This window comes from Pagrus major, chromosome 18 (assembly GCF_040436345.1).
Source record: "Pagrus major chromosome 18, Pma_NU_1.0".
NCBI lineage: Eukaryota > Metazoa > Chordata > Actinopteri > Spariformes > Sparidae > Pagrus > Pagrus major.
The window spans coordinates 34,148,359-34,169,661 of record NC_133232.1 but is presented as its reverse complement, the minus strand read 5'-3'; the positions used below and the strand labels follow the sequence as shown (position 1 = coordinate 34,169,661).

General features: G+C 41.5%; 1 protein-coding gene across 1 annotated transcript in view; it reads right to left on the bottom strand.

Annotated features, from left to right (window-relative positions):
- Window positions 1–5,600: 5,600 nt before the first annotated feature.
- The window catches only part of fgfrl1a (fibroblast growth factor receptor like 1a), a 76,553-nt gene continuing 60,850 nt past the window's right edge, over window positions 5,601–21,303 (bottom strand). The window contains exons 4-8 of the mRNA XM_073486737.1: window positions 17,815–17,892; window positions 12,705–13,001; window positions 10,152–10,324; window positions 9,881–10,061; window positions 5,601–9,572 (exon numbers count right to left, since the gene is read on the bottom strand). Coding sequence (XP_073342838.1) covers window positions 9,148–9,572; window positions 9,881–10,061; window positions 10,152–10,324; window positions 12,705–13,001; window positions 17,815–17,892 — 1,154 coding nt within the window. The 3' untranslated portion in view covers window positions 5,601–9,147. The remainder of the gene's footprint in view (window positions 9,573–9,880; window positions 10,062–10,151; window positions 10,325–12,704; window positions 13,002–17,814; window positions 17,893–21,303) is intronic.

Here is a 21,303-nt window from a genome sequence, read left to right as displayed (position 1 = left end):
ATATATGCACAAAAAAAGCTGAGTTTATCAGTTTAACTTCAAGAGCGCCACATTCAACTAAAGTTAACTACTTTACAACAGTGAGCTCTTGTTATTGTTTCTTCCTGCTTCTATAAACCATGTGTAGCTCATGTAGATCATTTCTAATTAATAGTCAACACCTTCAAAATTAATGGTTTATTGCAAGATAAATCTGAGGGATCATCACTCTTTGTGTAGCCTGGCTATCAGGGCTCACGAATGAAATGAGGATAACGCCTGCACACTTGCTCCATATAAATCATTTTAATGTCCTTACATGGAGCATCCTGGCTGGAAATTTCAATGTATATTCTGCTAAGTCTATTATATTATTTTTCATCAGCTTTGTGTCTCCCAATCAACACAAAACAAAAGACGTAAGCAGTGTGGGATCATGGGAATTGCTGTCGTCATTGTTAAACAACCACCATTGCTGATTAAAATCTATCTATGTGACTCAGGCAGAAATGTACGAGGTATTATTTTGTATTACGTTACATTTAGTCATGTTCACTGACTTCCCTCCTCACTCTCTGACTCTCCTGGAAGAGAGACAGATGATCAAATGAAATGCAACGTTAAGTTGAATAAAATTTTTAATACTCTGGGTTTGAACATTGTTGGAAGTGTTGGAAGTATAAGTACACAACTCATCAAAATATATCACACAGGTCGAGTCGTTTTTAGTGCAGAAATGTTACATTACATACTGTCTATTTAAATAAATTGTTTCTGATTAGTGTTTTTAATATCAGTTTAATTTTTTATATGTGATGTTACTTTAATTTTCCATACCATGATATATTGTATATTATGTCACAAAAATGTCTTTGTTTATATGTTGATATTCTTTCCAGTCAGATCCTTCTGCTGATGGTTGAGGGACATAACTTATAGAAAATACTGAACTAAACTGCCCTGACTTGATATCACATCGACCGGCCTGTAGGTGGCACTGTAGTCTATCTCAGCCTGTCTATATATCATGATAGCTCCAGTATACATTCCTCTGCTGTTTGGACCACAGCTGCCTCTGATAGGGATCGACAGGATGAGGAAGGAGCGCTGAGGAGGTTACACACACACACACACACACACACACACACACAAATGTCTATTCACATCTGCAGCTTTTGAAGAGGGTGAAAAGGACGACATCGAGGAATTGTTGGACACACTCGGGCAATTTTGTTGCGTTTTAGCAGAAGAGAGCTGAAGGAGCAGTTTATGAGTCAAAGAGGAACAGGTGAGGATGGGTGACCTGGACCACTCCTAGACTCAACACACACACACACACACACACACACAAACAGGCACCCCACATGTGAAGGCAGGCAGGCTGATGCCTTTGAAGGGGCCCGGCCTCCTCCAACTGTCCCATGCATGCTTGAGTGATGTCAGCGCGACTGTGGAAAGATTCCTTTCCTGTCACACACACACACACACACACACACACCAACAACTTCCTTATCACACACAATCTCTTTTCACACAAACACACACCAACTCGCCTTGCCTTTTTTAAACTTTCTCAAACAAATCCACACACACACACACACGCTTGCATAACACACACGCACAGACTCTGACTTTCTTCCTCTCTTTTTCTCTTTTACACACACACACACACACACACACACACACACACACAGCGACACACACTTGGCAGGATGTGCGGGGAGAAAAAGGGGGCCGAAAGACAACACCGAGATTAGGAGGCTTTTGTCACGGCTCTGTGGCAGACTTTAAAGGCCTTGGCTCCCTTCCCCTCTGCCAGATTTCTTTCTTTTCTCACCCTGTCTGTCCACATCCCTCTCTTTTCACGGGGGGAAGGTAAACATTTGGTACAGAGAGACGGAGGAAGGGTGGAAGGGAGGGATGGGTGGAAGAAGGATGTAAGCCGCCTGTTGCCCCCTTTTAGCCTCCTTTTTGTGTTTCTGTTTTCCTAGTGTTAAAGGCGGCTTTGTGGCTGTGTGGAGGATGAGCGGAGAGAGGGAGAGGTATGCAAACAGATCAGCGCTTCAATGCCAGCCAGGTGTCTGTGTTGTTTCCCATCTGGGTGTATGCGAGTGTGTGTGTTGCATATGCACTTTCCATCTCTTTTCCCAGGTGAGTGTGTGCATGTATAGCTGTCTCTCTGGTTTCTATGAGTGGATGTGTGTTATGTTTTCTCCCAGGTGCATGTCTGTGTGTGAGCCCTTCATGGTCACTGACTCCATTCACCTGAGCCGTCCTTTCACGGTGAAAAGGCAGTTGCCGGTAAAAAAGCTCTTTGGACAGCTTCTCTTCATCACCAACCGCAGCTGCTGTTGACTCAAGCGCCCAGGAATCTCCTCCATGGGTTCACACCCTTTTCAACCAGCCAACCGCACGCCAGAACCCACTCTGAGAGCGAGCACAAGGTCCTGCAAGACCTCGAGGTCTGAAGGACAAAACATTTGCTCTGGCAATGGACGAGATTTAGTCAAAATGCAGCCAACTTATCGGCCATAGGAAGCAGGAGGGCTACAACAGAGAATAATTGTGATGGCTTATTTGCTTAAAAAAAAAAATTTGTGGTGAAGGTATGCTTACTGGTTGGAGCAGCGAGAGAATAATGCATCGCTCAGAGAAAACTGGACTTGCATAACTTAAATTTGTGGCCTCTTGTCACATCACATTATTTTTGGTTATTGTGGTTTAAATATTTGTGTCTCTCTGTTGCAGACAACCGCAGAGAAATGTTTCTGTTTGTTATATGACATTAGTGATGTTGACTGAAGGTTCTTGTCAACGGAAAACAAAACAAAAACACTGACTTCAACAAGACGAAGGGCTCATCCTTCATCTCAGCAGCTCAGGAATGTCTTGACACACTGTGGTTCACACTGAAGCACAGCTTTCCTTTTTAGAAACTCTTATCAGGAACTTTTTTCCATTTAAGTTGAGGCGTCCCCGCCGAACAACAACAATCAAGTTCATGTTCAAAGGACTACACAACATCACTGTTGACAGCGGGAGGAGAGATTTCTGTAGATTCACACTTGTCTTCTAAATCAACAGCAGCTCACTGGAGGTCGATCAGAAGTGCTTATCAGATTACAAAATATGAGGGCGACATGTTCCATCCAGATTAAAGATGCAATATGTAACATTTATTCATTACAGAGTCCAGAAACACTTGACAGTTGCTGTACTTTTTGTTGTTACATTATCCCAAATGTGTACCAACCAAGGTAATGTCTGTGTTACGTCACAGAGTGAGGAAGGAGCATGTCTGAATGTTACATGAATAAAACTTTAGCACATCATCTCTTCAGATAGATTTTAATCAGCAATAGTGGTTGTTCAACAATGAAGACAACATTTTCCATGACCCCACGTCACGTTTGTCTTTTGCTTTCACTGAGCGACCTCTTGAAAGGACAAAGAAAACAGAATTAAAGGACACGCCTTTGGAAAAAACACACAGTGGACTTTGAGATAATGAAGCTCGCAGTGTTCGTATTGGTCGCCAGTGTTTGTGTTGTTGTTTCCAATTTATTTAAATGGTCACTTGATACCTCAAATATCTGCAGGATTGTTTTTACAGGATAATCTCCGCTCTTTGGTGCAAAAGGTTTCTTTGCTTGATACTCTATATGTTTATTGTGAAACCTTTACTGTATGTTGACTTCCTGACCTGACCTCTCTCGGAAAAGCTTATAATCTTAATGACACTTTCACCTGCTTGAACAAAGGTTAATAAAAACACACAGAGGATACTTTGTGTTAAAATGAGTTAACTTATATTCTCTGGTGGTGGAGGTCAGTCTGTTAAAGATAGCTTTTCACGACTACAAAGAAAAAAAATAAAACAAATCTTGAGAACGTCCTAATTTTAACATATGCTGCTTTAACCAAATGACAAATTAAAGCAGAGACAGATGGGACAGAAGGTGTCGTGCCTCCCTGATGTTTCCTCCTCCCTTCCTGCTCTTCACACTCCTCACTGATCTCTTCTCCATTTTCTCATCTCCTCTCTTCATCACAGAGCAGCAGTGAGCTCAACACATCTGTCAGCAGCTCAGCCCTGTGTCATCCTCCTCCTCCCTGCGCCTCTTCATCTTTTCCTCCCCTGTCTGTCCTCCCCATCGTCCTCCCCCCCCCGGCTCTTCAAGTCAATCAAATTCACAGGAGGCGACCAGGAACACAAAAAAGCAGGAAAAGGCTAATCTGTGAGATAAGACAAGAATGAGAGTTGAATGTCAAGGATGAGAACAACCCTGGAAAAGTCACATATTCTCCTCGCACAGTATCTTCAGGCTTCGAGTGTTTTTGTTATCTCACACTTACAGAAAAAGTAAAATGTTTCACAGCTTTAAATATCACACCTCGGCTATTAATGTGAAGCTTATCGGACGCAAAGAAATCCATGGGATCCAGGATTAGTAAATCCCTGGGTTAGGTCATAAAGTCATGAGTAACTGTTGACTTTGCAAACATGTCAGAACCGCAGATTCCTGTACGATGATTTGACTCTTTGTATATTTTCATTGTATTTTTTTTCCATTCCCCCAGTCCCTCCAGCCCGTCCTCAACCTTCAACCTTCAAATCCTGAAAGCTATGATGCTATTTTGGTTAAAATATACAGTGTATGAGGGTAAAACTTATACTGTGAATATGGGCCACTTGATACGTGATTTTCTCTCATAAACCCTCCAGGACGTCAGATATTTTCCTTAGGAGTTGGTGGAAACAAGCTGAAAGGAAAGTGAATATCTGAGCAGAAAACACGACTCCAGATTAACGCTAATGTTGCCCTGTGACTGCTGAATGTGTAAACAGGTTGCTTTCTGTACATGTTAAAGCCATATCGTTCTTTATCGCGTAATATTAAACCTGCAGGACTTTAATCTCCCTCTTCTGGCAGTGAGTGATATCAGTCTTTGCAGGTTGATGTAAAAACACGTCACTAAAGTAAACTGAAGCACTCAGGTGATCGTGACATTAACATGTTGACGGGTGTGTGATCCCATCACAAGGTGGCCTCCAGTTAAAACTGATTTAATTCTGTGGTATGTCCAAGGCTAGGTCTATATTAACCAATAAATCATCTATGAAATGTAATTTTAGGTCTTTTTCCGTGTCTGTTTGCTCTCTGTCACCTCACAGAAAGAGATTCCAGTCCAGTCCAGTCCATCACTGCACCATGGGGACTGTCTTCAAGCGAACGTCCTCCTCTAAATAGTTGTAGCCCTTCAATTGTGAGAGCCGCGAGCCGGTGTTTCATCCGTCAACATGTCCGTCTGGAGAGATGACAGATGGACGTGTGGTCCGTGCAGATGGAGGGTGTGAAGGCCCAGCATCCCTCCCTCTCTGACTCATTTAGGAGAGGAAGATGGTGAAAGAAAATGCTGTTGAAAGGACGGGGCAACTGCACAGGGGCGGAGGTGGCAACAGGGCAGGACATGGCAACACAATAAGATAATAATAAATGACTTAAAACAGAACTACGCACGTTTTCTTTCTGTTCTTAGCAACGTGTTTCGTTGCCACAGCACAGGACGTGCTAACCTTTGACTCAGCTCTCTGACTTTCCAACAAAAACAGTCATACATAGATTTAACTTTTTTATTGGCACCAATAACATGATTACAATGGGAGAAACCTAAATGACAATAGACTGTACAAGATTGTCGATACAAAGATTATCGATAAAATTTCGTATACTCCGTCAGCACGTATAAATACAGTATCTTACAATGACATGAACATGGTATTTGCTACATAGCTTACATTACTATTAGAACACAAAATCCACTCATGCAGTATAATGCCCAATTATATGAAAAAAACCAACATGTTTAAAAGAAAATAAATTAGAAACACATGTTCTTTTTTTAAATCTTTGAGCTTTTTACGATGTTGTTTGGGCCAATATGTTGCTCGAGCTACTGACTGGTCCAAAGCATCCTCCCTAAGTGATCGAACAGATCCTATAATCTCAACACTAATGTCATTCCATGTACATGCTAGTGGTTAAGTGCACATATACACAGTCTGTTTATTGGCAGTCCTTAAGCTTTGACACAAAAAAAATGAGATAAACATGTGAAATGAAAGAAGGCAACTTATCTGATGATGGTTTTCACAGAAAAAATAAAGCATCGATTGAGAAAAATGTTCCTGTTTGGAAACTTTTCCACCCTGCGAGCATCGGAAGAAACAGTTTTAAATAAAAGAAACACACTGCAGCTGTTCAGGGCGACTCTGTCAACAGATGTTTCCAAACACTAAAGATGGGAGGACAAGAAGAATGTGTGAACAGGGGAGATGATAATGAAATGTTTCAAGGCCTATTTTCAGTTACAGCTGAAGGAAAATAAACATGTGTCTCTAATGACTATAAAAAAATGGCATTCATGGATATATATACATATATATATATATATATATATATATATATATATATATATATATATATATATATATATATATATATATGTATATTTGTACATTTTCCTCCTTGAGCTTAAGGTTCATGTGTAAAACTACATGCTGAAGAACGAGCACATGTGTAACTAAAGTTACCAGGTGATTTCCATATATCACTTCCTGTCACATGGTTGTTTAAATGCAGCCTTGTAAAGTTCTCACTGCTGGTTTTTGTCCTGAAGAAGATCTGCAGAGAGAAACGCTGATATACTTTAATAATTCACATAAACCTTCCAGCATTTTTTAAACATTCTTCTTACGTTCAGACATCTGTGGACAAAGTCACCCCGCTGTCTCGGCTACACACACGGCCGAGCGCGCCTTTCAGATGAAATCTAAATCTTATCTCAGCGTATCATTTTACACATTTTTTAATATAGTGGTTAGATTCATGAGCACAGGAACAACAGGAGGAACATCTGAGAGAGAGCTTAAGAAAGTCTGACTGTGCAGTCAGTGAGAGGGTCTGCTGAGGCTGGTTTCTGATGAGGTTCTGATCTGGGTGTGTACAACAGTCCAATGAGAACAGAAGAAGAAACAAGCAGTCAAACAAAGACATGAACGAACCAAGTAACAAGATGGGAATCAGAGTGACACGCTGCTGCTACGAGATCTGCAAATTATTCTGATGCTTTAGTTGCAGTTTTGAAAGGAATCTCGAGATTTGGGATTTTAGTGCTGGTGGAAAGAGATTATTTTGGTCTTGAAACCTTTTTCTTTATGATCATTTTTGTATTTTGGGAACCCTGATATGATTCTTCTGAGAAAATGCCTTAAAACAGGGTGGACAGTTATCTTTTTGTCCATTGGCCACATGACTAGTAAAAGATTTTACCAATTTAAATTCAAATGTTACCATCCACTCAATAGATATCCATTGTTTTGGTTTGTTGTGACTGGCATGTGAAGCAAATATTTATTTTTGACCCTACTGAAACCCAAATCAAACTAATTTTTGGATGTCATTATTTAAAACATCTCGTAAAGGTGCACTGTGTAGTTTTGGAAAGAAAAAAACCCAGAAAAGTAATATTTACCATATCAATAAGGCAATAATACAAGCATAGACATATTTATTTGATGGATATGGTATAAAACTGTGTTGTTCTCTGAGGAAAGTTTATTTATTCAGTCATGTTAATCAATTAATTCAGATTTTTCTTCCCCAAAACTACAAAGTGCTCCTTTAAAGTGGTCAATCAAAATATACAGAATGAAGACATGGATGCATCTCATCGCCACTTTAAAGCACTAAAAGCAGTTTATGTACTCATGTACTAGTTAGTGGGTTCTGTAGATCAATGTAGCCTTCTGCAAAATGTATGGCTCTGAAATGATAAACAAAATACTGATATCAGATTCTCTTTTAACCTGCATCCAATCATTTAACCTTACCAGCTTCCATGTTTCTGATCAGGGGATCAGAGGGCTCAGCAGGTGAGAAGATCCAAACCTTTTCCTCATTAGACAATAAAACAAGAGACACCAGATGAAAGCAGAGGCTTTGTAACAAACCATGTGTGGAGAACAGAGCACATGCAAAAACCTGTTCTTTTATACTTGAGGTCAAACTGTGAGGCGCCTTTAAGAAGAAGAGTCGAGGACGTGAAGTCTCATCCTTAAGTTAGAGTTTGAGTGAAGCTCCTCTCTTTTAAGCCCTCTAAATCTCATGACAGGTTAACAAGAAGCTGTGACATATCCAATGATCTGACAGTGATCCACGAAATCTGGAAACAATTCTCAGAAGGCACCGTTTTACATCTGGGCACTGTCGATCTTCCCTTTGTGCTGTTTGGCTAAAGAGGTTGAACGTTTTGACATGAGGAGAACTGATATCCTTTATCCCTCTTCTCTTAGAGGCAGTGAGCATCAATCAAAGCTGAGAAGGAGGTGACGTGGAACGGGAAATGCCACCTTTCTCCAGGAAGTAAAGGGGCAGAAGCTGTCGGTAGGTGCGCTCACGGAGGAGATCCTTGGTGCACTGTAGCTGCAGCTAAAATCAATGTAAGAGACATCCATGCTTTTTGAACTCAGCTTCACATCAGCTCTTTTCCACAAAGTACACAGATAGCAGCAGAAGCAAAAACCAGCAGCCGTCATCCCGTCCGAGGGCGTGGATACAGGGAGAGTTCGTCTTGATTTCTTAAGGCTCAGCTGGGCTGAGGCCTGTGATATACTCTGAAATGAAGCTGTTACATTACACACATGCTATATTGTTCTTTATAGATCATCCAGGATGAGGCAGCGTGCTGAATGCCGTATAACTCTAGCTATACTTGGAGATTTGTAGCGTAGGTGAGCTGTATTTCTGCTTTTATTGAGGAGGTTCTGGTTGTGTCCAAAGTACTAAAAGAACAGAGACAGATAAAGAAAAGATTCATATAAAAACAGGCTTGAATAAAACATGTTTGGGATTTTTCTCTCATATATTTCACTGGATTCAGCTCCAGATTGGCTAAAAATAAGGATCTTTGTATTCTCTCTTTACATTCTTCATTGTTTGTGTCTTTTATAAATCCGTGTCTGCAGCATAATGAGGAAGAGTTGCGTGATCCCATGTTTCTGTTTATGAATCCTCATGGTCTCCTGCACGTAGCTTTCATTAGTATGGACTGTTGTTCGTGTTAGAGTTGAATGTGAAACACCACAGCGTGCTGCTAGCCTAGCTGCTAACACTGGTAGTGGATGTGCTGGTGCTGGTGTACTTTCCCGTCCACGTGTGAATGAGTGTGCGTGTGTATATCCGTGTAGATCTTCGGGTAGACCTTAGGAGCCAATCCAGCGCCTCCCTGAGCCAGGAGCAGCTGCTGATGGGCAATGTAGTCCTCATATGAAAGACAATCTTTATCCCCACCGGCGGGTTGAGAAGGCACCGCTGGGCAGGCTCGGTCACGATTTGTTGCAGGTAGACGCTGGGGGGCAGGAAGAGCAGAGGAGGAAGTAGAAGAAGAGGAGCAGGTGCGTTTTGATTGGCAGAACCAGAGGAGGGCGGTGCCTAGGATGAAGGCGACACCTGCTGGTATGCCGATGATGACGGGCCAGGGGAGGCTCGGGGATGTGGCTGTCGGGACAGCGTTGTTCTGCGGCTTCAGATCTGTAAGGAAATTAAGAAATGTATTAATGATGGGAAAGACGACAGAATCATCTGTCGAGATTTAGAAACGTGTTGGTCTGTTGGTTTGGGCAGCTTCCTGTCAGTCATGGCAACATAATAGTTAGCTTAACATGCTGTAGGCTGCTTCTTGCATGCTAGCATGTTGTTAGCTGATGAACATTCAAATCAAGTATTTTCCTCTCTTGTATTATATTCCAGAGAGATACTGTGATTACTGATCTACATAAACATATATATAACATTTCTCTATGTGTGCATGCTAGTTTCTTTGTCTTTGTTCCTCTGACCTGGCAGCACCGTCAGGTAGGCGCTCCTGAAGCTGTAGCCCATCGTGTTGGCTCCCAGGCAGATGTACATGCCGGCATCCTCCTCCTTGGCTCTGGTTATCAGCAGCTTGTTGAGGTAGGATCCATCAGGACGCGACCAAACCTCCCCTGTAGGCAGGACCACAAACCGGTGGTCTCCAACCTTTAAATTTAATCACACGGAGAACAAGTTCAAATATTTCTAGTTAACCATTAGAGGATTTTGTTTACACAAAGAAATGTGTGTTTGTACCTCTATCGTGGAGTTAAATTTGTTCTCGTCACCAGGTTCGACTCTTTTGAGCCACTGAATAACCGGCTTGACGTCACTGCGGACTTTACACTGGAAAGATGTGGTTCCTCCGTAGTCCACGGTGGTGTTGACAGGGTGGGTACCGGTCAGGATGGGTTTAGAGTTGGTACGCTCTGAAGAAAGGAACACAGACACAGAAAAAAAATAAATTAGATTTAATATTTAATGTTCAATTTTCATTTTATTTGACAAAGTGTGAATAGAATAAGCGGTTTGTCAAATTCAGCTGTAATCAGAGTTAAATTCACAGTGAGGAAACAGTATGAACTCTTTTTTATTCAATGTATTTGAACTGAATGAAAGTCACAAAAGAAGGCACAGGCCCTGAGAGAATATAATGTGGTTAAGCATTATTTACACAGTATCCGCTGTATTCAGCACCACATCCTCCGTCTGTGCTGAAGATACACAAACACATCCCTTATCTTCAGCTCCTGTCTTTTCTTTCTCAGTTTATACAGCAGAATAAACACACCTGCCAGACATTCAATAGTCTCTGTTTTCAGTATCAGCAAATGCAATCTCACAAGAACGTAACCTGAGAAAATTAGATTTTTTTCTTTTGTTCCCGACTGACATCAGCTGTTTCAAAAACCTTTCTTAAACAGATTTAAACGGCATCTTCAGTTTTGGCTGTGAGAGGATTTAATTCTAGAAGTTGGACAGGATTGTAGTTTCCAGGGAGGCTCATGTGGTTCTGTAAAGAAAGGCTGAAGTCTAGTTTCTTTGTTTTCTGCAGTGCATGTGTAGTGTTGCAGACAGTGCTGCAGAGGGCTCAGAGTGCTGTAACTGTAACTTTAAATGTGTTAATGTAGTCACAGCACGTCCCAAAGGCATCTGGTAAGCATGGCTACATACAATCAAATGCAAATGAACCACAAACACAAACAACACTGCCAGAACTTATCCAGCAAACACGTGGAAGTTCAAAGTTTAGTGTGAAATCTCTTGGCATTCATTTTTCTTTATATTATTTAATGCATCTCATCTCAGACTTCTAGTCAAGCAGGTGCAAAGCAGATAGATTATCATCTTCATTGTACTATATTCAAGTATCTATATTTATGGTTCTGCAGTCTTTGTGAGAGCTGTACTTGTCTTTTTCTCTAGTTTTTCTTTCAAGCAGCTGTTAGAAAGACAACTAGACGATGACTGACAGCTGGGTGAATCTCTGCTGATGGAGAAAATGTCACATTTGACACAAGCGAGCATCGGTTTGATTTACTTCCTGTCTAAACGTGTGTATGTGTGCACACGTGTGAGTGTCTTTCAGGAAAGACTACAGCTGGACTTTAATGTGCAACAGATGTGTCGAGTAAAGTGAGAGGAGCTAGTCGGAGGTTCTCAACAGAGCTATCACGTTCAGTAACGCACAGTTTTACTCCACCGAGCTGCTTAACATTAAATCATCCAGCGACAAAACAGCTTCTGCAGCCTTCAGACGCGACCTAATACGTCAAAAAACACTCACAGCTCATCGTAACACACATGCTACTCTCTTTCTTAGACTAAAAACTGCAGCTGGCTCGTCTTCCAAACTGAAACCTGCTGAACATTCCTCGCTCGCTCCGCCGGTGTTTACTGACGAGCCTGGTGGTGATCAATAAATGCCACTGAAGTGAAAGGAGGCTTTTAGAAGCTATTTTAAACTTCTATTCTTGGTGCAAGTCATTAGTGAGCACACTGGTGTGTGTGTGTGTGTGTGTGTGGCCTGTAGCTCTACTTTGTAACCGACCGCCATTAAATTAATTATTTCAAGCAGCATTAAAATGAGAATCTGGACGTGTAAATTCAACCTGAATGAGACAAAAACAAAATGTTTCCCATGAAAATACTCTCTTATTCAACATCACGATTTTAAAACAATCTAAAGCTGTAGGTTAACACTTTTAACACAGCATATTACTGAACATCTTCACGTCTTTCTCTGTTAAAACAAGATGGAAATCTGTCCACAGGCCAAAACAGAATAAGCAGCGATGTTTCAGACTGATCACTGTCATCAGACTCTTTGCCAGCAAATCATTTAAATAGAGTAAATTATGGTGTTCCTGATCATACGATCTTAAGACATTCGACATAATCACTGCATTGTGAGTCAGAATAGAAACAAAAGCCATTTCAGACCCTACCATTAAGTCAGACAGGCTTCTCGGTCAAACAGTGATACACACACTGTGTACAGCTTAATGTATGTTATTGTTGAGGTGGGAGACGTTCCTGCTTGTATATATCACTGTATCATTTACCAGCAGGAACAGCTCAAGCACCACAGTTACAAAAATGTGCTTCCTGATGTGTCACGGCATGAAGTAAACGCAGAGATCTTCTGCTTTTCTGTAACTGCAAATGAAATATTTCTGGGTTTTCTCCTGCAGCACTTACACTGGGCAGATTCTTCCAAACACTAATCTTCAACCAACCTCTATCAAAGTTGAAACCTTTTCTACTTTCACGAAACAATCTGTATCTTTGCAACGTGCGATGACTCACGTATGACTTCCACTTTGTAGGTGGCGTTGATCTCTCCTGCTCTGTTGGAGACGTGGCAGGTGTACTTCCCGCTGTGCTCCGGCGTCAGGTTCTTCAGACTCAGCGTCCACCTCTTCTTCTTCCCTTCCTCTCCTGCCACTCCACCGTCTTCGTCCACCAGCGGCCGACTGTCCTTTAGCCACACGATGTCGGGGCGAGGGTATCCGCTCGCTGTACACTTCAGACGCACCGAGCTGCCGACCGGGCGAGCGATGACACGCTTCCTCATCTTCGATGGCTGGGTGAATCGTGGACGCACTGCCAGTGGAGAGAAGGGGAAAGTGAGAAGGTTGTGTTGCCCCTGGCTGCTGGTGCATCAACAATTTTAACTAAAATGTAAAAGTCAAGAGATTAATAACACACAGAAACTCTTTCTGCCTCTCGGTGAGCTACAGATGGAAAAAAGACGGGGAGGGAGGGAGAAGAGGGAACAGAAGAAGTTATTAGCAGAGATAAACGGTTTACAGAGCAGTTTTATATTTACAAGCAGTGTTCAGTTCTTCAGACCAGTGGAAAGAGAGCGGACTGGGAAAGATCATGGGATTCATCAGAGAGTCTTAAATGTGACTTTTATAAGACCTAAAGAGCGATCAAAGCCAAGATATGTGAAGAGGCTGCGACACAGACGGAGGGCTGAGGAATGTTTGAAGCCTCACGAGACGGTTTCTATTAGAAAAGTCACAATTTTCTTTATCAAACAAATAAAAGCAGGATTATCATTTAGAAGACGTGTTGCTTTCACTGATTTTCATAAGATTTTACTATTTTTTTCTTTGATTTTTCTTCTTAAAACCCTTCAGTTAACCTTCTGTCCATCTCCAATCTTCTGTCCTTCATCAGGGTCATCTGATGGCCACAAGCCAAAACATGTGGGTCTAATAATTATAAACTTTTGTGTCTTTTTAATGCAAACAAACATAAAAGACTTGAGAGCAAAACTACTGAAATTAATTTGTGATAAAAAATGTTTTGTCGCATTACAATAAAAATTATGTTACAAGGAAAAAGAGGCTGTTAATGGACTGGCTGACAGGATATATGTGTTTTTTAAATATATGTTATTAAAAGTACCCACAGTCATACTTGAGTGTAAGTAAAGATATGAACAGTACTAGAGTAAAAGTCTTAAAGTATCAAAAGCAATTTTCTGTACTTTAATGTACTTAAGTATCAAAACACAAGGAAGTGGTAAAGTAAAGTACATTAAACATATATTTACATGTATGTACAAACTGTATACTGTGGGTGAGAGATTATTGACTTAATCAGATCAGACATTCAGCATTTTTCTTTTCTTTTGTATCTGTATCTATTTACTACAAGAGTCGCTGGAGTTTTGACCTCTTTAGACGTTTTTCTCTTCTCTATGCACCTTGGATGAAGGTGAAGTTGTGCCAGGAAGCTCAACTCCACGTCCTCCATTGTTTTACCTCTTCAGGAATGCAGCGGCAGATAAGGCAGCTGCAAAATAGCTGCAGCTGCAACCTTTGATATGAGATAAAATTCACATTGATGAACGGATAAAAGAGACAAACTACTGTTTGTCAGTGATATAAATACTCCAAAGGGTTCTCTGGAGCTCCCTGTCAGCACACAGATATTGTATTTATGTGTGATTGGTTTAATGAACTGTGAGTCGTCGTTTCTTTGTTGCTCAATTGGGCGTTTATTGGTTGAACCCTTGCAGACATCTGCAGCAACTAATGACATAGCAAATTCATTTTCCTCCCATGAATATTCTGCACTGGTGCGTAGCCTTCATTTACGCACCATGAAATCAGTTTATCTTTGAAGTTAATAATCAGCATCCAAACACAAGGACATTCAGGCTCGGTGTAAACACACTGACATGTGTTTCCACAAACAAGAAAATGGAATTAGGAGAAAATTGAGTCATCTCGGTCTGCAGAGAAATGTTTGTGTTTGGTTGGAGGTCATTTTTAGGAGTGAACACAAGATTTGGTTATGTAAGATTAACTAATATTGTAGCGTGCCTCCGGGTATACACAACCTAATTTGCTGTAATAAACTTAATTGTTTTGTTTGAGTAAACAATGTTTGAATCATTTCCTCTTCTCCGTCACATGACTGGGAACCTTCTTTACTCAAGTAAAGTAGAAGTACATTTGGGGCAGTGTTTGCCTAAAAGTTAGAGAAGAGAGCTTCTAAAATCACACTCCCCGGCCTGCAGGAACAAATCTGGGTGGGGAAAGTGAAAGGCAGCACTTGCTCCATCCTTTTTAGCAGTTTCAAGTACTTTATCACAACTCCAAGTATTTTTTAGACCTTAACATTAAAATTCAAGCAGTTTCAAGGACTTCCAGGACCCATACGAACCCTGACTGACAGGTTGAAATCAGTCTTGTGACCCAAGTAAAGGACAGATACCTGAAAAATCTACTTAAGTACAATAAAGAAGTATTTGTACCTCTGAACATCACTGTAAATACCCCGTCATGACTGTGTATCAATGCACAAGTCATGAAGAGCCAGACGGCGACTTAGCATCACACCAAACATCCGTTCAGTCATGCAAATCCTTTCTTACAAAACATAAAACGGCCAGTTAACGTCAGTCAACTACTCAAACATCCACATCCCTCCATGCAGGCCATGCATCTGTTCACACACACACACACAACACAACAATCAGTGAGAAAACAGATCAAAGAGGAAAGAAACGATCCAGTAGGGAGTGAGGAGAGGAAATCATTCACAGGAGCGCTTGATTTTACAGCCCTCATGTTCCAGCCGCAGCAGATAGCCATCAACCGGGGCGATAAATCAGCCAGAAACTACCGAAGCTGCGTCTCTTTCTTTGGACGCGGTTATTATTCTAGCTCAGGGTAAACAAACAGGCGGGAGAGTTATGTGACGGGTTTGTGCGCTCAAATGTGGAGATTTCACTACGGCTTCATTACTCAGCAGAATATAGTTCTCTGCTGACCGACAGGAAGCTGGGCAGGATGACAAAACAAACATACCCCAAAGGCTTTTAAGTCTCGACTTTTACCCCCCCGGGTCTAAGAAAAAGCTACCGGACTACAGCTGAACTGTGACCAGACTGAGTCAATAGATCTACCAGAGAGTGGAGGAGAAGGAGGAGATGATGATTAATAGCTCACTATTTTGGCAATTTCATCAACTTTGATGAACACATTAATTAACTGGCTTAAATTGATTGGAAATTGGAGGGACAGAGCCAAAGCAAAGGGCAGCTGAACTGGACTGGAAAAAGACGAGATTAGAGAATGAACAAAATACAGCAAAGTGAAACCGAGATGAACTGATTTATATTGTTAAAGCTGGACCAAATCAAACAGGAGTGAAGGGAGAAAACAGATGGAAGGAGAAGTTCACATTAAGGTTAGCACATACAGACCGACAGATTACTTAAAAAACAGACAAATAAAAACTGGAGTGACGGCAGAGAAGCAGAGAACAAAGAGTGTGGGAGTTAAAACAATAAAAAAAGCAAAAGGTAAGAGAGGGGGCACACCGAGAGGGAGAGAGAAAGAAAAACAGAGCGAGAGGGCAAAACTGAGAAAGCTGTGACAGAGAGAGGGAAGAGGGGAGAAGGTGAGAGCCAGAACGGGCGAGAGGGCAGGCTTGTTCTGGGTCTCGGGGGCCACTTCAACGCCACACTTCACAGTGTAAAAATACTGCTGACCCTCCGACTGCCCGCCTTTGATCAGACACTGAGCCAGAAACAGAGCGAGAGAGAGACGGCACGGTGATTTCTGACTCTGATTCTGAGATTCAAGAGATTTTAGCTAACTGAGGTAATTTCAGTTCATCTTGACGGGACTTTGTCTCAGGTTTAATGTTTACATCTGGGTCAGGATCTGGACTTTGTTTCTGTTTAGCTCTGAGTTACATGAGATAATGGATGCTAATCTCATTAATTTATTTCACAATAAAATTCCCTAAGCCATTGCTAAGTAGCTAATGTAGCCCAGCTCTAACAGAAATGTGGCAGCAGCGTTGCACCATTACGTTATATAAAATTTAGATTTTTGGGGGGTTTAAAAGTTGTTGGAAACATTTGGGATAATGTAAGTACACAGCTCAAAAATATACTGTAAAGGTTTTGGTAATTCTTTACATTTGAATGCAGAAATGTTACAAATTACAACCTTAAAGGCTTATCAACACTTGGTATTACTCATAAATAAATATATTTTACAACTCTGGCACATTATCACAGAGTCAGGTCAAGTCAGTTCTATTTTTTGAGCCCAAAATCACAATCGCATTGCCTCAGTTTATGATCTGTACAGTGAATGACATCCTCAGCTACAGCCTCGGAGGCAGGATCCTTCTCCCAGGACGGACAGACAGAGGAAATCATTTTAATCGTTTGTGAAATTGATCACAAGGTAAACAGCAGAAAAACAGTCATGATATCTATTTGATTTCCTGTCTCGATGGATGATGCTAACAGGGACTGACGGCTGTGTCGGCGGGCCGATCTCGCTCAAATAAACAAGGGAGCTGGAGCTGGTTTGAACGAGGCCTTAGCCAAAGCAGCGAGTGTGTACGTTTGGTTGTGTGCGAGCGCAGAGAGGCAAACAGACGAAGAGAAAGAATGTGTGTGAAAAAACAAAGAGAACAGAAAAAAGAGTAAAGTGTTTGCTGACATTTAAGTGTGAATGTGCCCGGACGTTTATGACAGAGAGGGAGAAAGAAAGAGGGAGAAGGAGAAGGAGTCGGATAAAAGGATAAATACAAGCAAAGAAAGACGGGTTTAGTTACATGACAGGGGGACCAGGGAGACTTAGGAGGGAGAGGGGGAAGGAATGTGTCCCACCGAATCACACCTTACACAAATAGACTGCTCTCCACTCTGTCAGAGCCAATTATCTGAGCAAACAACCACCCTGACGTGTGCCTGTGTGTGGGCTTACACCCTCACCTTCTCCCCTCTGACGGTGGGCGAGGTGTTTACATCCTGCTACTGAACTTTTTAAGATGTTACACACTCTCGGCTATCTAAAGCGTCACCTCTACGCTTCCTTCTCATTTAAAAATGTTTAATTGAGATGAGTTCAAATAAGGTGTGAGTGGTTACCCAGTTTCCCCGCCAGCTCCGGGGCGTGTTCAGAGTCACCGTTGGCCGCCGCTGCTCCACCTCTTGAACTGGAGTCATCTGGTGAAGGAGACAAGATGAGAAACATCATTAATGAATTGAACGACCTCTGAAAAGCTGATCGCTACTTCATACAAAGAGACCTGGTGCAGCAAACTCAACACGATCAGACAAATAAATAATCTGCTGTCTCGATCTCGACGCCCACTTGTTGCTCCAGTTACAGTAAAATAAACATGAATTATGTGCAACAAAAGCTGAGCTGGGTCCGTGTGCTGCAAACCAAAAACAAATGTCATGAAGCGTCATGAAATTAGGAGAGTTTTTTTAATGTTTTCTATCAGCAGCTGCAGACGCTCAGTACAGGGCTCATGATGTATGATTGCTTGTTAAGCATAAATCCAAAGATTTCGGTGATACATTGGTCTCCTCTCACAAATTGGATGCAGATGAAGCATCACTGTCATAAGCATTTTAAAATATTAAGACCTCGGAGCACTCGCTGCACCGAATACCATTTTTGGGCTTTGAAGCTTCAGTGAGTGTTACCTGTGAATATCTGAAGCTATCAAACCTGCGGTCGTTATTCATCTAGAATATGCTGGTATTGTGATCATGTGTGTAGACGCCTCTAGAACCACAATCAGTTGATTAATCAATTTCTTTTTATCATTGATTCATCATTTTAAGTCATTTTTAAGGAAAAATATCAAAATTCTCTGATTTCAGCTTCTCAAATGTGATTATTTTCTGGTTGCTTTAATCTTTTCTGACAGTAAACTAAATATCTTGTGAATAAAACAAGACATGTTCAGACATCATTTTATGAACCCAACAACTAATCAATAATCAAGAAAATGATTGACAGATGAATCCATATTGAAAATAACTGTTGGGTGCAGCCTTGTGTAACATGCCTCTATCCTTAAACCGAAAACTATTCATTCCTGGCTCGTGCCACTGAGAACGTATGATAGAAAATGTGATCCTTATACATGTAGAAAGAGGAAAAAAATGAGAATTTTCCCAAAATTACATTCCTGGATAAACGACGTTGTGCAAAGAGCAAATTCTTTTTGGATCGTCTGCACTGTATGAGCCTTTATCTAGTCAACAGTATCAAATAGCTTTTACTCTCATGTGTATCAGATTCCCTCCCTCAGCATGTCTTCATACATTGATTACCCAAAAAGACACAAACATCTGTCTGGATCGTCACGCTAGGAACCGCTTCAAGATGGAACCAATGTATCCGAGGGGCCCTTTAACGGAGAGGTGGGGTCGGCTGATACAGAGCAATATCAGGTCTGTCAAAATACATGAGGGGGGGGAGGGGTTCGAGCGATTAACTTCGCTTGAACCTGAAACTTCAACCAAAATCTGATGGTAGTTATGGAAGGAAAAAGGGAACCAAACAGCCTTGGACCACCTGCAGGAAACACAAGAGAGTGCGTGCGTAATTGTAAATGGATATGTTTATCGCCCGTGTTGGTACGTACACAGATCTGAGCGTAGATTTTTAGAGGACCACCTGAAAGCTCAGAGTGATTAATGCAGCGCCAAATGTCTTAAAAGCATCACTATTTGGATGATGGAATGAACGACGCATTTGAAATGCAAATACGAGGCATGACCTGCATCCTCGGGGCTGGTATTAATAGCACGCTGGCAGACCCTGTATGTGTGTGCTTGTGTGTGTGATATGAATTCCTACATGGGTGTGTCCGTGCATGTGTGGCTGCGTGTCTTCTGACGTTTTTTAACTAAGTGGTAACTTGAGGTGCCGGTATTCCCGTTGCACCTCGCTCCCCCTTCCCTCCCCTCTGACTCCCCCGCCCTTCGTCCCTCCCTCCTGCCACATGCACGGCGTGTTCTGAGAAAGGGCAGCGCGTTTGAAGCCGAGCGGCGTGGCTGTCTGATCTGAAGGGGGGAACATGGTTTAGCACTCTTAACAGCTAGCGAACCCTCCCCCAGGCCTGGTGCGAGCCTGTAAACTTTGCTTGGCAGACCTCCTACAGACCCGCTCACAGAGGGGGGGGCTGGACCGCTTCCACTGTCCGTACAGTGCAGCCTTACATCCAAAGGTTTCAAAGTATTCCCCAAATTCAAAACATATATATGTGTAGCAGCCGCATGCCGAGATACTGCTGCAGAGACAAATCAGCAACAGGCAACAGGAGATGTATGAAGGGTGTGTTTCAATTTCCAATATAAACTATACAAACACTGATAGATCTGAGATACAGGTAACATAAAGGTTCGTGGAGTCTTTTGTACGCATGCATGTACTTCATTATATATATATATATATATATATATATATATATATATATATATATATATATATATATATATATATATATATATCAGCAGAAATATAACGTTCTCGTGGTATGCCAGTTTTTTCCACGTGGCATCGAACACGGTCTAAAATATCAATAATATTCAAGGTATTGTATCGAGGTGAGGACACTACGTTCTACGAAGCAACTTTTTGGGAATTGGGAGTTGAATAAAAGATTTCTATAGATTACGAGACTGTCCTCGTCTGAGTGCTAAATGTTGACTGATAATATCAATGTAAATATCTGCCTTAGAAAGAAAACTTAACTTTAAATCAGAGTTTACTACTTACTTAAAGGGACAGAGTATCAAACATGATAATCTTGTCATTTGTTATTGTTATTGCAAGTAAAATAAAAGTAAAGTTTGTGTGTGAATGAAACACAAAGCAGAACTGTCTCCAAACACCTCATGCACCTTTATCTGTGTTCAGAAAAATCACATGACTGCACTGTAACAGTTTCTCACATAAAGGTGGGTAAATATCGACATTTTAGGGCGAAGTTGATGAGGTTTTTAGGAGCTTTTGATCAATAATATCAAATATAAACTTATATTATCCGTCAGAGAGGAAACTCTTCATGAAATAACCAAAAAACTACTTAAAAAAAGTACTTGATCCCAACACTTGGCCCGACAGTGGAGTCCAGGTGACTGATGTCAACACAGAGTTAATGTCTGACTGTAAACACCTGACGCCGCACACGACCAGCTGACTCCTCCATTATCACTTCACTCATGACTTGAAGAGGAAGCTTTCATCCAAAGATGTTCAGAGAACAGAGCGAGCGAACTGAATGTGTTTTACTAATGACAGTGTTATTAACACCAAACTCTTGAACGCAACTTTGTCGCCCAAGACTCCGACTAAAACGCCGTTCCCTCACATATATACTGCATAAAACACGTGGCACCTTCTAAAACCTTCCAGACCTGTAGAGAGTAAAACTGTAACTGCGTCTTTGAGTGTGAAACCTGCACATCCCACTTCTGTCAGCATGTTCGACATCGAGGCTTCAGAAACAGTTTCTGCCAGCCGAGTCAGTTTTACACCTTTCTCCACTTCTGTTATACGAGTGCAGGGTCGGGAGTAGACTTTAATGTTTCACTGTTTTGTTTCAAGTTGAA